This window comes from Hemicordylus capensis, chromosome 1 (assembly GCF_027244095.1).
Source record: "Hemicordylus capensis ecotype Gifberg chromosome 1, rHemCap1.1.pri, whole genome shotgun sequence".
Classification (NCBI taxonomy): domain Eukaryota; kingdom Metazoa; phylum Chordata; class Lepidosauria; order Squamata; family Cordylidae; genus Hemicordylus; species Hemicordylus capensis.
The window spans coordinates 442324573-442340451 of NC_069657.1; the positions used below are offsets into that span (position 1 = coordinate 442324573).

At 44.5% G+C, this 15879-nt stretch overlaps 1 protein-coding gene across 12 annotated transcripts in view; it reads left to right on the forward strand.

Moving 5' to 3' along the window:
• The first annotated feature begins 3388 nt into the window (after window positions 1-3388).
• The window catches only part of EML6 (EMAP like 6), a 268042-nt gene continuing 255551 nt past the window's right edge, over window positions 3389-15879 (forward strand). For 5 of the 12 annotated variants that reach the window (XM_053245944.1, XM_053245947.1, XM_053245954.1 and 2 more), the window contains exons 1-2: window positions 3657-3803; window positions 9398-10326. In XM_053245944.1, coding sequence (XP_053101919.1) covers window positions 10130-10326 — 197 coding nt within the window. In that variant the 5' untranslated portion in view covers window positions 3657-3803; window positions 9398-10129. The other 7 variants (XM_053245901.1, XM_053245917.1, XM_053245913.1 and 4 more) reach the window with 6 other exon arrangements.

Sequence of the window (15879 nt, forward strand, 5' to 3'; positions counted from 1 at the left end):
CGCCCTGCTCCTACCTAGCTTTCTGGGACTGGGTCATTCTGCCTGCAAATGGGTACTGAGGCAGCGCGGTCAGGCGCTTGGATGCGGCACAGTCACCGCGAGCCACATAAAATGGCCAGGTGGGCCGGATTCGGCCCGCGAGCCTTGTGTTTGACATGTGTGCTATAGAGGTACCCATTTCAAATGCAGCGTGTACACATTTGATGTGGAAATGTAGTTTCATAAGAACTGGAGAACAGATGAAAACTGCCACATAGCTCAGGCGCTAAGGAAAAATAGTGCCTATGTATCCCAGGGGGAAACAAACATGAAAGAGCATGAAGAGCTGCAGCCATTGCCAGACAAGGCGCTAGAATAGGGAGATGGAAAAGGTAGGTGTCGGCTGAGAGTACCAACGATTCAATAGCTCTGACAATTTTTTAGGAGAGATGTGGCAAAAGGAAGAACACTAGAGCCTTATTCAGAGAGCAGTTGGTTGTCTTGACTGGTCATGATCTGGGATGTTTTGTTCTTTGTGCAGCAAGATCTGTCAAACTCTCGATTCATCGTTCTGTGTTTCACCACAACTGGAAACAATATAAATAATGGGGAGCTGGCCTATAACTTTCCACATGTGTATTAGCAACTCCTAGTATAAAATTTATGTATGTGTGAAAACTGCACCTTTTTTGTTTTAAACATCTATATTCTTCCAAAATGGCCAGTTTGCACCATATGCTCGCTAGCTCTATTTACATGCTATGTGCAATGCACATACTATCCCTGCACGGTGTACGCATGTACAACTCTGCACACACATAGTTATTCATATGTTATGTTCAGTGCACATACAGTAGCTCAGTGCTTCCTATCTGTACCCTGCATTTTAGGGGGCCTTTGTCCAGATTCACTCTTACAATGAACGCTGGTGCAGTCATTAGGGCTGTGCAGAATGCTTCACCAGTGAAATGTTTCAACTCAAAATGGGCCATTTTGAGTATTTTGAGCTCAAAACAGAATACCCTTTAAATAAAGGGCCTGCTTCAAGCTCAGAGCAGAACAACCCCAATTTCGATTGTAACATTGCAGCATTCCAAGTGCCATTTCGGAGGTCTGTTTTCACCTTGCTGATTGGTTTTCTGGCACTGGCTTCCGATTGGCTTGTGATCTTCTTGCTTCTTGGTTGGCTTGTTATCATATAAATCAAGTGTTGCCATGGGCAACTGTGCCCCATTGGCTGGGGGGGAGGGGGGAGGGAGGAACACAAAGGGGGAAATTTCAAATTTCAAAATGTATTCAAGGGGCCTGGGAGGCAGAGAGAACCTATATGCCTCTCTTGAAGATGATACATCAAGACAGGAGGAAGGAAGATTTTGTTTTGTTGTTTTCTTTTCTCAGCACTGAGTTTAAGATGCTGTGCTACTACGGCTGCTAAAACTATCTGGTTTTGCTTGATCTCAGACTGACAAAGGCAGAACCTGGCTGCCTTCGTTCCTTGAATTGTGCTTTGTTTTGTTTGTGAGATAGTCTTGTGGCGAGAAATGGAGAATGGCAGCTCTCTCTCTCTCTCTCTCTCTCTCTGTGATATGTCTTGGTGATTGTTGTGATGAGCCCCATGTCTGGCCTTGAGACTAACGTGTGTCTGCTCTGCAATCTGCATCACAAGGGATACTCACTCAGTTAAAATCTGGCTGAAGTTGCTCTAGTTGAGCTTATGGCTATGTTGCTGTTAAGTAAGGGGCAGCTGTGGCAGCTGTTGCAATGCTAGGAAGTAACATAAGGAGTCATAATTGTGTGTGAGAGCAGCTTGTGCCAATTATGTTACTGCGGCACTGGGATTGTGGATGGCAGTGGATTCTGGGTCAGTGATTCTTTTTAAGCCATTTTTGGACTGTGTTTGAAATCTGTGTTAGGACAGATTCCCTTTTACTGTGTGCCTCTGCAGTGTTTTTCAAGGCAGGGTTGCAAAAAGGAATGCAAATCACAATGCAAAACATACGTGCAGTGCATTCCGAGTGCAGCATGTTCTGGCCATAGGGAACAGGGAAACTCGAAACACCCCATTGTTCCCCATGGGTAGCTCCTAGGGATATCAAATTGGGCAGTGTGGTAGGGCATGATGGGTGCCACCTACCATCCAACCGAAAAAAGAAATGGGCAAGTGGGCAATTTTAAACAAATTTTAACCTTTCACCAAAACCACCATAGGATCACCCACTTGCCCATTTCTCTTGTGGGGTTGGGTGGTAGGTATCACCCATCATGCCCTACACCCAGCTGACTTTGATGTCCCTAGGAGATCCTCATGGAGAACAATGGGGTGTTTTGGGTTCCCGGTTGTTCCCTATGGTCGAAACATTCAAAACAGTGTTCTGTCTAAACAGCCAGCTTGACCGCTGTTTCAACTGAACATTTCAGCTCGAAACAGAACGCATAATCAGTTTTGTGCACATCCTTAATGCTCATGTGTATAAGTTCCTGTATGTGTGTACAACACAATGTCTGAACAAGGCTACTGCATATTTTTCCTTTAAGAACATAAGAAGCTGCCATATACTGAGTCAGACCATTGGTCTCTCTAGCTCAGTATTATCTTCACAGACTGGCAGCAGCTTCTCCAAGGTTGCAAGCAGGAATCTCTCTCAGCTCTATCTCGGAGATGCCAGGGAGGGAACTTGGAATTTAGATGCTCTTCCCAGAGCGGCTCCATCCCCTAAGACGAATATCTTGCAGTGCTCATACTCCCTTTCATATGCAACCAGGGCAGACCCTGCTTAGCAAAGGGTCATGCTTGCTACCACAAGCCCAGCTCTCTCTTCTCCACTTGTTCAACAAATGGAAAGAAACAAGTCAGTGCAAAATTAAATCAGCTTCTAGCCTGAGACAATAACTCTGTTGTTGGATTACAACCACCATCAGCCCCAGTTACAATAAATGGGGATGATGATGATGATGATGGGAGTCGTAATCTGACAACAGCTGGGAGAGCCTCAAGTTGTCCTCCACGCCAGTTTGGATGGCACGAGTAGGGATTGATTGAGGCCACAAGCTACTTCGGAGTAAATATCCCCATTGAACCCAGAGAGAGGTTTAAATCTGAGAGTGCCACACAACAGACAAAAGAAGCCTGAAGCGAAGGGGCGTGGTTTTCCCTTTATTTGCTGCAGCCTTCCCCTCCCAGACCGTTCCGCGGCCCGCCATGCCCCTAAGAAACCACCCCAAGCGGCTACCCACGCCGGCAGGCACCAGAGCAACTGCGGCGGCAAAAAGGGAGGGAAGGTGGTGGAGCAGGAGCGGGGCGTGGCGCGGCCGAGTGCGCGCAGCACCCTGGGAGTCGTGGTTTCAGAGTGGCCTTTTCCTGCCGACCGTCGTCGGCGCGCGGAACTACAATTCCCGCGGCCGCCTTCGAGGGAGGATTGAGGCAGGGAGGGCTTCTCCGAGGCAGGGTTTCCAAGGGGATTCACCAGATGCCCGGGAGTTGCTGCTGACGCAGCTGCGCTTTCCTGCCCGCCTCGCTAGCTAGGGCTGCCTTGGAAACGCGCCGGAGAGAGGAAGAGGAGGAGGGAGCGGGCCACGGACGGCAGTCGCTTTCTGTCAGCCTGCCTGCCTGCCTCCTCCTCCTCCTCCCCTTCTTCAGGGCTCCAGGCGTTGCTTCTGCTCTTGGCAGGTGACACTCCCGTCCCTCTCTGTGGGGTGGTTCTGTGGGGGAGCCCTGCTCTGGCCGAAGCTGCTCCTCTTATTGTGGGGGTTGTTCTCCTTCTTCTATTGATTACGTCGTTGCACGGTGTGCTGCACAGTGCCAGGGAACAGGTCCCTGCCCCCAGGTGCTTACAATCTAGAATGAAGAGGCGCGGGGTGGGAGTGGGGAGAGGCAATGGAGGAAGGAAAGGGAAACGGTGCTTGCGGTGGATCAGGGGGATGGGGATGTAATGCCTTGCCATCAACTTGCATGGTGCCTCCTCCAGTCCAGGAGAACAAGTCTCTGAACCCCACCCCGTTCCCAGGGAGGTAGAGTCTACAAAAATGTCGGGGGAGGAAATGGAGGGAGGGGAAAGAAACTACGGCAAGGGGAAGCACAAATGTTTATTTGGGTGGTGGTGATTTAATACAGTGTGATTCTATATGTGCATGGTGCTTTCCCGAATTTAAGACAGTTCTCTGCCCTGAGGAGCATATGTGGGAGAAAATGGAGGGAGAGGGCAAGGATAGATGGGGGAATAATATATATTTCAGATTGTAAATCTTGCTTTTATGTCTAACATATATTCAGTGTGGCTCACATAAATGATATAATCTATATTTTTAAAGTTCATTGCTTAAAAAAAAAATCCTAGTCTTCAAGGGGTTCAGGACAGTGTACAGCACACTATTCCTTTCTCCCCCAATTCTCCCGCTTTACCTTCACAACAACCCTGTGAAGTATGTTGGCACAGACCTATCTCAGCTAAAGTCTCCAGTGAACTTAATTGCTGAGTTGAGATTTGAACATCAGTTTTGCCAATAGGAGTAGCAGCTGAGTAACAAAAACACTATGCCTATATGCTGCACACTCTCATGCGTGTTTATTCAGAAATTAGCCTCACTATGTTAAATGGGGTAAGTATGCACAGGATTCTAGCCTTAGTTACACTATGGTCTGGGAAACTTGATAGTGTAATCCTAGATGTGGTTGCTTGGAAGTAAGGCCCACTGATTTCATAGGCTTTACTCCTGTGTAAGTGTGCATAGGATTGCAGCATAACGAGTTGTACTAAAAGGGCAAAGGGAAACATCAGTTTTTTTGGGGGGGAAAGAATAGATGCTGAAGGCAGTAGAGGTGATGTTGAGTTAGTGCCTGTGTGGACCGCTGGCTCTTCCCCCACACTAAAGGTTGCCAACTTCTCAACCAGCTTCTATTGCAATGCCTTCAACAGCAACTCTGATGGGGAGATGTTTAGCAGGTGATAGTGTAACACTTTTCTGTGTACTGAGCAACCTTCATTTGGTTGGTTTCTACAGATCAAACTGCTGTTAAAGACACAAGAGCTGGTCAGGTCACTCTTTCTAGGTAGCCTCACCTTCCTGGGAACAGGGCAAGGGGTAGTTTATCTATTATATTTTTGTCTCATCCTTCTTTTAAGGAACTTGGAGAGGTATACATGCCCTTCCCCATTTTAACCTCACAACAACCCTGTAAGGTAGGTTAGGCTGAAAAAGAATGACTGCCTAATGTCACCCACTGAGTTTCATGGGGGTGGGAGAGTTGAACCTGAGTCTACCAAGTTCTCGTCTGATACTCCAGCCATTCTAACCCAATATTTCTACTGTTCTTTTGAACAACCTAAACCTAAGACCCTGGCATGTGAGCTAATGACAGTATCCCACTAGTTTCTTCCAGTTCATCTTGGCTTACCCTGAAGTTCCATTTTAAGTCACAGGGCTTCTTCCTGGAACCTGTTATGAATGTCAGGGTCTCAGGTTTAGGATGCATGAAGTAGTAGCACTTGTATTTTTATGTATAAACAATACTCTTTTATAGTGCATTTGCATGTTCAAAGTGTTTCATATACATTATCTTTTTGTAATCTTTACAAACTGCTCTATAAAGTTGGTCAATATTGTTATCCCCAATTGCGAAATAAGTGTTCCAGTCTCCCTTCACTTAAGTATATAGGAACATAGGAAACTGCCATATACTGAGTCAGACCATAGGTCCATCTCGCTCTGTATTGTCGACACAGACTGGCAGTGGCTTCTCCAAGGTTGCAGGCAGGAATCTCTCTCAGCCCTATCTTGCTCACTACCTTGCACCAGTCACTCTTTCCTAGATGCGATTGTGAAGGAAAAGGGGGCTAATCCCATATATAACCACTGATCTCCTTGGAGGAAGCACAGGATACCTTTCAAGAACACCCCCATTGGGCAGCACAGAACTTTGGCAATTGGACCAGGGGTTTGTCCACAAGGAGCTTGTCTGTAGATTGGGACACTATCAACATTCCTAAGCTTGGATCCCTGCTGCATCTCTCGATAAGAGAAGCATAACTTAGCTTCCACTATGGGGAATTGGCGTACAGTTACAGAAATACCCCAGAGTGCTGTTCCTCCACTTGGACAGTGGACGTCTTGTGTGTGCCAGAATATAACATCACCACTCTCTCTCTTAGACACTCCCAAAGGGATTGTTAGTTTGACTGTAGGGTTTAATCAGATTACTTTTTTTTTTTAACCTCTAGGGGTATGCATTGCTCTGAAAATGATGCTAGCACCTCCCTTCCTCCACACTTCTCTCTGAGATATTACTGCCCTCTGATTCCTTCCACTTTCTCATCCGTGTGTAATAATTTTGGTACAGTATGGTTGGTACCTTGTCAGTAACATTCTGGGTCAGTGTTTCCAGATTCTTTAGATTCAGCCACTCACTTTGAAGTATACTCTTCTTTCTTGTACCCCCTAACTTAGAGGTGTATCTGAAGAGCAACATAAGGCGCTGCAATTAGAAATGGAAATTTGAAAACTCCCAGTGTATACCTGAAAGCATTTGGGTAACTGTAAAACACTCTTTTGGACTCTCTTACTTTAGATTATCAGTTTATTGCAGATTCCTCTTTAAGCACAGTAAATAGAAGAAGAGTAAATAGGCTACTGTATGTACACTTACTACTACTATTATTCATATGTTGTACTGCTTTCCAACAACAAAAAAATCTCAAAGTGGTTTACATAGAAAAAGACTAAGAAGATTATTCCCTGTCCCCAAAGAATTCACACTCTAAAAAGAAACAAAAGAAGCAATAGCTGCTGGAGAGATGCTGTACTTGGGTTGCATGTGTCCAATTTGCTCTCTCCCTGCCATATATAAGACGATCATCACTTTGAAAGGTGCCTCTTTGCCCAGTTAGAGGACATTCTGCACGGTTAACCCAAATCCCACCCTTGATAAGGAATCAGAACTGATATATCTATTTGCAAACCTGTCATGTATTCATAGGAAGCTGCCATATACTGAGTCAGACTATAGGTCCATCTCGCTCAGTATTGTCTACACAGACTGGCAGCGGCTTCTCCAAGGTTTCAGGCAAGAATCTCTCTCAGCCCTATCTTGGAGATGCCAGGGAAGGAACTTGGAGTCTAGATACTTTTCCCAGAGCAGCTTCATCCCCTAAGGGGAATATCTTACAGAGCTCACACTTCTAGTCTCCCTTTCGTATGCAACCAGGGTGGATCCTGCTTAGCTTAAGGGGACAAGTCATGCTTGCTACCACAAGACCAGCTCTCTTTCATGATGGTCAAGCTGGCAACACTTTGTGAACGCTCTTGCCCTCAGAGCAGACCCTCCCCAAAGGTGAACCCACTCCACAGTTTGAGAAAGCTGCCCAGAGCAATAATGCTGTGGTAGTGTAGTATCATTTATTTATCTAGTGAATTATAACACTTTCCCCCTTAATTTCCTAGCATTGCTTCAACATTCAGATATTACTAAAAGCCTGGTTTAAAAAAATTGTCTTAAGGGCTCTTTTAAAGGCTGGCGCAGCAAGGAAGTAACTTGCCTAGGGAGCAAGAGGTTGCCAGTTCGAATCCCTGCTGGTAAACACCTATATTGGGCAGCAGCAATATAGGAAGACACTGAAAGGCATCATTTCATACTGCATGGGAGATGGCCATGGTAAATCCCTCCTGTATTCTACCAAAGAAAACTACATGGCTCTGTGCTAACCAGGAGTCAACACTGACTTGACGGAACAACTTTACTTTTTACTTTAAAGATGTTAAACCACAAACATCTATAGGGAGTGCATTCCATAGCCCAGGAACAACTAAAGGCCTGTTCCCAAGTCACTGCCAGATGAGCTGGCAGCATCTGGAGACTGATGACACCCAGATTTATATACATCAATATGCTGATGACACCCAGATCTATTTCTCCATATCAACCTCATCAGAAAATGGCATTACTTCCCAAAATGCCTGCTTGGAGGTGATAATGGGCTGGATGATGGATAACAAACTGGTTGAATCCAAATAACTTGGAGGTACTAACTGTGGGGTGTTGGGACCCAAGAGATGGTTTAGATCTGCCTTTTCTGGATGGGGTTAACTCCCCCTGAAAGATCAGGTATGTAGCTTGGGTGTGCTCCTGGATCCAAAACTCATTCTGGTTTCTCAGGTGAAGGCTGTGGCCAGGATTGTTTTTTTTTAATTAGCTTTGGTCAGCCATGCCCATTTCTGGGGGTAAATTTATCCATCCATCCATCTTATATACCACCCTTCCTGAAGTGGCTCAGGGCAGTTTACATTAAAATAAAAAACACAGAATAAAATTAAAACTAAGGAACATTTACACAAGATTAAATGGCTTTAAAACAGTAGTATATATGTTGGTAACCTCCCGGCTTGACTACTGTAATGTACTCTACGTGGGGCTGCCTTTGTACGTAGTCCAGAAACTACTATTGATACAGAATGTGGCAGCCAGACTGATCTCTGGGACAACACGAAGGGAGCATATAACACTGACTTGAACTGCACTGGCTACCAATACAATACAATATACAAAGTGTTGATTATTACCTATAAAGCTCTTAATGGCTTGGGTCCAGGGTACTTAAGAGAGCGCTGCCTTTGTCATGAGCCCTGTTGCCTATTAAGATCAGCTGGAGAGGTTTCATTTGGTGGCGACTCAGGACCGGGCCTTCTCTGTGTCTGCCCCATGGCTTTGGAATATGCTCCCTATCAAAATAAGAGCATCTCCATCTCTGATTTCTTTTAGGAAGTCCCTCAAGATGCTTTTAGGAAAACCCTTAAGATGCACTTTCAGGCTTTCAACTGAAATTACTTTTAAACTGTTTAATTGTTTTTCTTCCATGAATTTGTTTTAACTTTTTTATTCTATGAAATTGTTTTCTTTTTACTCTGTTTTATATTTGTTGTGTTTGAAATTGTGTGCACTGCCTAGAGATACACATATCAGGTGGAATATAAATATGATAAATAAACAATAATAAATAAATAGGACTCTGTAGCATGCTGGGTGTGTACTGGGTCCACCGCCCCGCAATCCATCTGCAATCCTGTAGTTTAATAGTTAATGGTAGTTTAAGTTGATTTCATTGATAAGGGGAAAAACCACAAGCTAACTCAGATAACCCTAAAATCCAGTTCTTGATTTAGAGAAAGGAAGAGAGAAGCAAGAAAGAATATTATTTCCCTGAAACATATTTTTATTTACAATCTGTATTGTGGCAAATTTTAACAAATTGTATTTGCCAAAGAAAGATAATTTCATTGCTTTCGTGTATACAGAAAAGGTTTCATGATTGTTTATATCATGACTGGAGGGTTTTTTTTAGCAGTGAGTAGGTGGGACTGAGTCTACTTTTACTGAAAAATATCAACTTGTTTGGGTGATTTATTAAGTTGCTTCTTCTTTTTGCTTCAGAAATCACCTGTCTTCACACTGATAAGTTGCAAATGTGTTATGATGGAAACCCATACAGGATTGCGTTAATGCTGTCGCCGAATGAATCCAACCTTATTGCTGGCATCGAAAAATAACAGGCTGGTTTTACACGTCCGCAGCTGTACTTTCACCCCACGGAGAAACTAGAAGCCTTTCTGAAAAAATAACAAGGACTTTCCCCCTTGCAAGGAGCTCAGAAGATGCAATAAAGGGGGATGCTGCACACACAGCCCTGGCTGGCATGCTGCAGCTGGTGATCGTGACACACAGACAGCCTCTCTCTCCTAGTCCGGATGCAACTGACAGGGGTAGTTCTACACCGCACTGATTTGCCTGGATCTATGTGTGTGCTCCCCCCCGCCCCCGCCCCCCTTCTGAAGTTGTCTGGGTTGCAAAACAGTGAGAAGGCAGCAGCTGCTCATCTTTGGCAGTAGAAGATTATGGTGGCGGCTCAGCAGCACTACCCAAAGCAGCAGCAGCAGCAGCATTGGCTGTAGCAGCAGCAGCAGCAGAGCAGGACGCTGCCTGGATGCATTTTCCACTGAAAGCCAGCATCGGAAAGTGCAGCCGGAAGACTTGGCAGGCGAGCAGGGCTTGACAGCCTCGGGAAGGAGGGAAACTGGGAACGGCAGGGAACGTGGGCGCGGGGGGGCGGCGGCAGCACCACCACCAGTTCCCCCGTGTGCGGCTGGGGCGAGGGGGTTGATTATCATGGCGGATCGGACAGCTCCTAGATGCCAGCTCCGTCTGGAGTGGGTCTATGGGTATAGGGGTCACCAGTGCCGCAACAACCTGTACTACACGGCAGGCAAGGAAGTGGTTTACTTCGTGGCTGGAGTCGGGGTGGTCTACAACACCAGAGAGCACAGCCAGAAATTTTTCCTGGGGCACAATGATGACATTATCAGGTAAGGAAGGGTGTGGGGTGGGCAGGGGAGGGCTGGCAAAATAACCTTCCCCAACTTCGCTTGGTTGAATATGCCTCTTGCATCTCAGCAAGGCGAATGTATCCAAAGAGGTGTATGTGGAAGCTGGATGCTCTTGGAGCCTGTCTATTTTTATCTTTGTCTCTGTGTGTGTGTGTGTGTGTGTGTGTGTGCGTGTGTGCACAAGACGGAGAATCTTGGTGGAGATTAAGTTTTGATTGCCTCCCAGATCTGAAGGCTTTTGCACCATTCTTTGAAAACTGGAGATTTCACCCATGGACCCCATGTTTTAATTTTGTTTCTAGTTGTCAAAACCCTATCTCTAGTAGCCAGTGCCTAAATAGTATACAGGTGTAGAGGATGCTCTTCCATCAATCAAATTTGAACTCTGATGAATGCAGCTGTAATATTCTGCCTTTCCCACATTTGATGTTCTGCTCTAGTCAGTTCTGACCCTGACCCCCAACATTTAATCAGTTCAACAGAGCTTATGTCCCCATTCAAAGTATATCTACTAGGAAGTAGTGAATATACTTCCTAGTAAACATACTTTGAAATTTACACCTTTCCTGTGAAGGAAGGTGAGGAAGGCAGGTGAGGTTTGTTTCCATCCTTAGTATATTTACTAGGGAATACCACTGAAACAGGTGAGACATGTTTCCAGCTAAGTATGTTTAGGTTTGTGGTGTCCATTGTGTTTTTGAGAAGAGAGGAAACTTAAGTGTGTGATTACAGAATGTCAGAAGGGTAATAAACTTGTTTGTTTTAGAGGAGAGGCAAGCATAGGGTGAGCTTCCCAGAGCTCTTTTAAGTTTGCAAGTCTTGTCTCTGAAACAGACATGTCTGTGCTACCCTTGTGATATTACATTTTCATTTATTTTGAAATCTGGGTGTGACTCTTCAGTCAGCTTCTCTGTCTGCTGAAAGTAATACTGGGAAGCAGCCTGAATTCTCCATCTGCAAGTTGTATTGCATGCAAATGGAATATTGAGGCTGTGTCTACTGTTTATTACCCCCCACCCCCGTGAAGCAACACTATTAAAACTTGGATTTTACAACTTATAGCTGGATTTTGCTATATCTCTTCAAATTCATCTGTACATCCAGAAACTTTGAGACCAGATATTTTTCTAGTAGTAGAACACCACAAATCTGGACCTCATCATTATTTACTATATATTGTGGCTAATTTGGAATCTGACTTTTGGATTCTTCCTGCTGTTGACTTCATGCTTTTCCTTGTGCCTCCTCTAATTTATCAATTGTGCACTAGAAGTGGTTCTTGACCCCCCCTCCCTTTTTTGTGTGTGGAATGGGGGAAGGGAGGTGTTAACATCATGCTTCTGGTTTCCTCTGTTGGTTTCGCATATCTGGAAAAGTGATCTGTGGCCTTACCGTGTGTTGTGTTAAATTTTAATATATAGAAATGCACGTAAGTAATATGAATGGTTTTGACTGCAATATGCCTAGCTTGGGTTCTGTAATTTACTTTCTTTGGCAACAGGGGCACTTCAAATGGTAGAGATTTCACCAGGCAAGGTGATGTTTTCTATATATATGCGCACGCGCACACACACACACACACACACACACACACACACACAGCCTGCCACAAGCTAGTAGACCTACCACCATAGGTGCACCTAGGTAATTTTAGAGCCTGGACCTAAAGGCCTCTGGAGCCCCCCCCCCCAATACACCGTGACACATGCCGTATTTTTAACACATGGGTTCTTGAGGGCACAAACAGCAACTCTGTTGTTCGTAAGAATATAAAACAAGTATATTTATGCAAATAAGCATTAACAGAAACATTCCAACACACAACCTAACATATCCCCACCCCACATATTTCTCTCCCCTCTGTCTCTAAAGCAGAGGTCATGTTCGGCTGCCTGGCACAGTGGTGGGCCAGTGCTACCCAGGACAGATTACAAAGGGTTTGGAGGCCCCCAAGGGGTGTGGAGGCCCTGGACTTTGGCCCCTAAGTCCAGGGGTAAGAGCTCCTCTGTGAAAACCCACTTATCACACTGGTATAGTTAATCAAGGTTACTTATTTCTTGTACCTCAGTCCCTAAGGTTATTAGCTTGAAACTAACTGCCACTGCAATCAATAAGACTTGCTTCCAATTAAGGCCTGGTCAGATGCTACCTTTCCAGCTCAGAAGGGGAAATCCACAATGCTCTGGACATAATGTATCTTGATTTCAGCAAAGTGTTTGACAGAGTCTCCCATTATATACTTGTTGACAAGTTGGTAAAATGTGAGCCAGGTGAGGCTACTGCTAGCTTGATTCACAGCTATTTGAACAACCATACTCATTATGTCCTAGTTCGTATCACAACTTGAAGCAAGATAACGTCTATATTGGTACTTGCTTTCCTTTATGATATAAGCTGAATAAAGATAATAATAATTGCATTAGTTCTATGACTATAATGACCGGTTGATAGAATCTTTAACTGGAATCTGTAAGATGTGTATTTTTTAATACAAATAGAGAGGAGGTATCAAGGGGAGGAGGAGGGTGGGAGGTATCAAGAGAGGTCTCCATCCTGGGCCCTGTGCTGTGTGCAACATTATCATAGATGACTTGGAAGAGGGAGGAGAGGGGTTGCATATCAGATTTGCAGATAGGAAGCTGGGAGACAGGTGAGTGGAAACTTTAAAAGACAGACTCAAGATTTAGTCTAATGTTTGGACCGGCCCAAACATTGGGCTCAACAAGATGAAATTCAATAGTACTTCTAAGTTAAAATAGTACTTCTAAAAATGTAAAATACTGCATTTTGATAAGAAAACACAAATGAACAAGTACAGGATGGGGAGATTTGGCTTGGCAGTAGTACTTGTGAAAAGAACGTAGGTGTTGTAGTAGATGACAAACTGAACATGAGCCCGCAGTGCGATGAAGCTGCTAAAAGAGTGAATGCTGTCCTTGACTGCATAGTGGTTAGATCACCAGAAGTAATCGTTCCGCTTTAATCTGTGCTGATCAGACCGCACTTGGAATACTGTGTCCACTTTTGGTTCCTGCACTTTAAGGAGGATGTTGATAAACTGGTTCCAAGAAGGGCAACAAAGATGGCGAGGAGCTGGAAGAGGGACGTTATGATAGCTGTCTTCAGATATTTGAAGGGATGTCGCATAGAAGTTGCTGACTTGTTCTCAGTTGCTCTTGAAGGCAAAACTAGAACCAATGGTTGTTCAGCAGTGGTAAACTCTCCTTCACTGGAGGCTTTCAAACAAAGGCTGGACATCCACTTTTGGAGGATTCTGTAGCAGTTTCCTGGACAGAGCAGGAGGTTGGCCTAGAACAAGGATTCTCAACGTTGGGTCCCTAGATGTTATTGGATTTCAACTCCCATAATCCCCAGTGGCTTTGGTTGGGGATTATGGGAATTGCAGTCCAATAACATCTGGGGACCCAATGTTGAGAATCCCTGGCCTAGAAGTCCTCCAAGGTCCCTTACTACTACTACAAATATTTATATACCACTCTTCAACCAAATTTCTCCAAATGGTTTACATAGAAAAATAAATTAAAAATTGCTCCCTGTCCCCAAAGGGCTCACAAGCGAAAAAGAAACATCAGGCAGATACCAGCAACAGCCACTGGAGGGATGCTGTGCTGGGGTTGGATAGGGCCAGTTGCTCTCCCCCTGCTAGATATAAGAGAATCACCACATGTAAAAATGTCTCTTTACTCGGTTAGCAGTGGTACTTCTTCCAGCCCTAAAGTAAAGTGTGCCATCAAGTCGATTCTGACTCCTGGAACCCACAGACCCCTGTGGTTTTCTTGGGGGAGAGGTTTACCATTGCCTCCTCCCATGCAGTTTGAGATGATGCCTTTCAGCATCTTCCTATATCACTGCTGCCCGATATAGTAGCAGCGGGGATTCAAACCGGCAGCTTTCTGCTTGTTAGTCAAGCATTTGCCAGCGTGGTGTAGTGGTTATTGTGCTGGACTAGGACCAGGGAGACCCGAGTTCAAATCCCCATTCAGCCATGAAACTAGGTGGGTGACTCTGGGCCAGTCACTTCGCTCTCAGCCTAACCTACTTCACAGGGTTGTTGTGAAAGAGAAACTCAAGTATGTAGTACACCGCTCTGGGCTCCTTGGAGGAAGAGTGGGATATAAATGTAATAATAACAATAGTAGTAATAATAATAATAATTTCCCCACTGTGTCACTTAAGGTGACCTCTTCCAGCCCTAACATTCTCTGACTAAGTAAGGCTCTGGTTCCCACTCCCACTCCCCAGCCTCCCACCACCTCTAATGTGGGTAAAACTCACAGCCATGACAAAAACTGAACTACTTTAGTTCTTCCTGAATTCGCTATGCCATCTCCTCCTTTCAAGCTGAGGACGGATAGAGCTGGTTCAGGGATATCTTGGGTACAGATAAATTCATATTTATTTTATTTTTAAAATTTATCAAACATCTTTCTGTCAAATTATGCTGAGGTAGAAGAGCAAGAAAAATAATTAAAAATGTAAGATGTAAAACAATGTGCAGCAAGCAGGAACAGCAATAGCAATGTTGTTCTAGAACAGGGGTAGCAGATCGAGGTTCCCAGGATCAACTTTATTTATTTATTTTTTTACTAGAACCCCCAGGGTCACAGGCTGGAACCAGGTGCAAAATTCTGGCTCAGGGGGACAGACATACACTTAGAATTAAAGGACAGGGTGATTCTGAGCATGTGGTCAACCCTGGAAGTTGTTTCCAGTAGCTGGACTGGACTCTCAGACCTTTGATACAAAAAACCCGCTCCTGGTTTTCGCCCTGGCTTTTTTCACTTCAGCAGCCTCCTGGGGTGTGATTTGTGGTGGGGAGAGAGCATTTTTGTCATTGCTGGGAGTCACTTTTCTCAAATGGGGGTTAGGAAACCTTGCAAACCTACTGCAAAATTCAACCAGAAATGTCCTAGTAGATTCCATCTGCCTTCAGCCCGCCCCTATAATAAATCATTCTTGCAATAGATGGCTGCATCAGGCTTTACTTTCAACCATAGTTAGTGTAATGGTGTGAGAGGGCCAGGTCAGGTTGCTCCTAAGTCTGAAACTTACTCTCTTGGTTCTGGTTTGAAGAAACCAGGCCCTAGGTGTGGTAAGGTTTGCATCCTTAGGGTCAATGTGTTCTGTCATCCTTAATTTTTATTCAACTTTAAAAATCTTTATAAGTTTTTAATATGGAAACACAGATTAAGTTTAATCTTATATCAGTGTTCTTGATTTTACTTTGATTTTCAGCGCTATGGCACAACTTATTTAACAGCTGTTATACAACATGAGAGATTGTAAAGTTCTGTTCCTCAAACTATGTATAAAACAGAGATTAGATACTCAGTGAGAGATATTTGGATATCCTGCTTCTATGGCTGGGCCCATGCAAAATGAGAACATCCTTCCTTGTCATATAACTTTTAAAATTGTATGTAGAAAATGTGCACAGTGGTTTCAGGCCTTCCTACTGTAATGAAGGAGACTGTTGTTCCCAGTTCATAGGTGAGAAACTGAAGCTCAGAG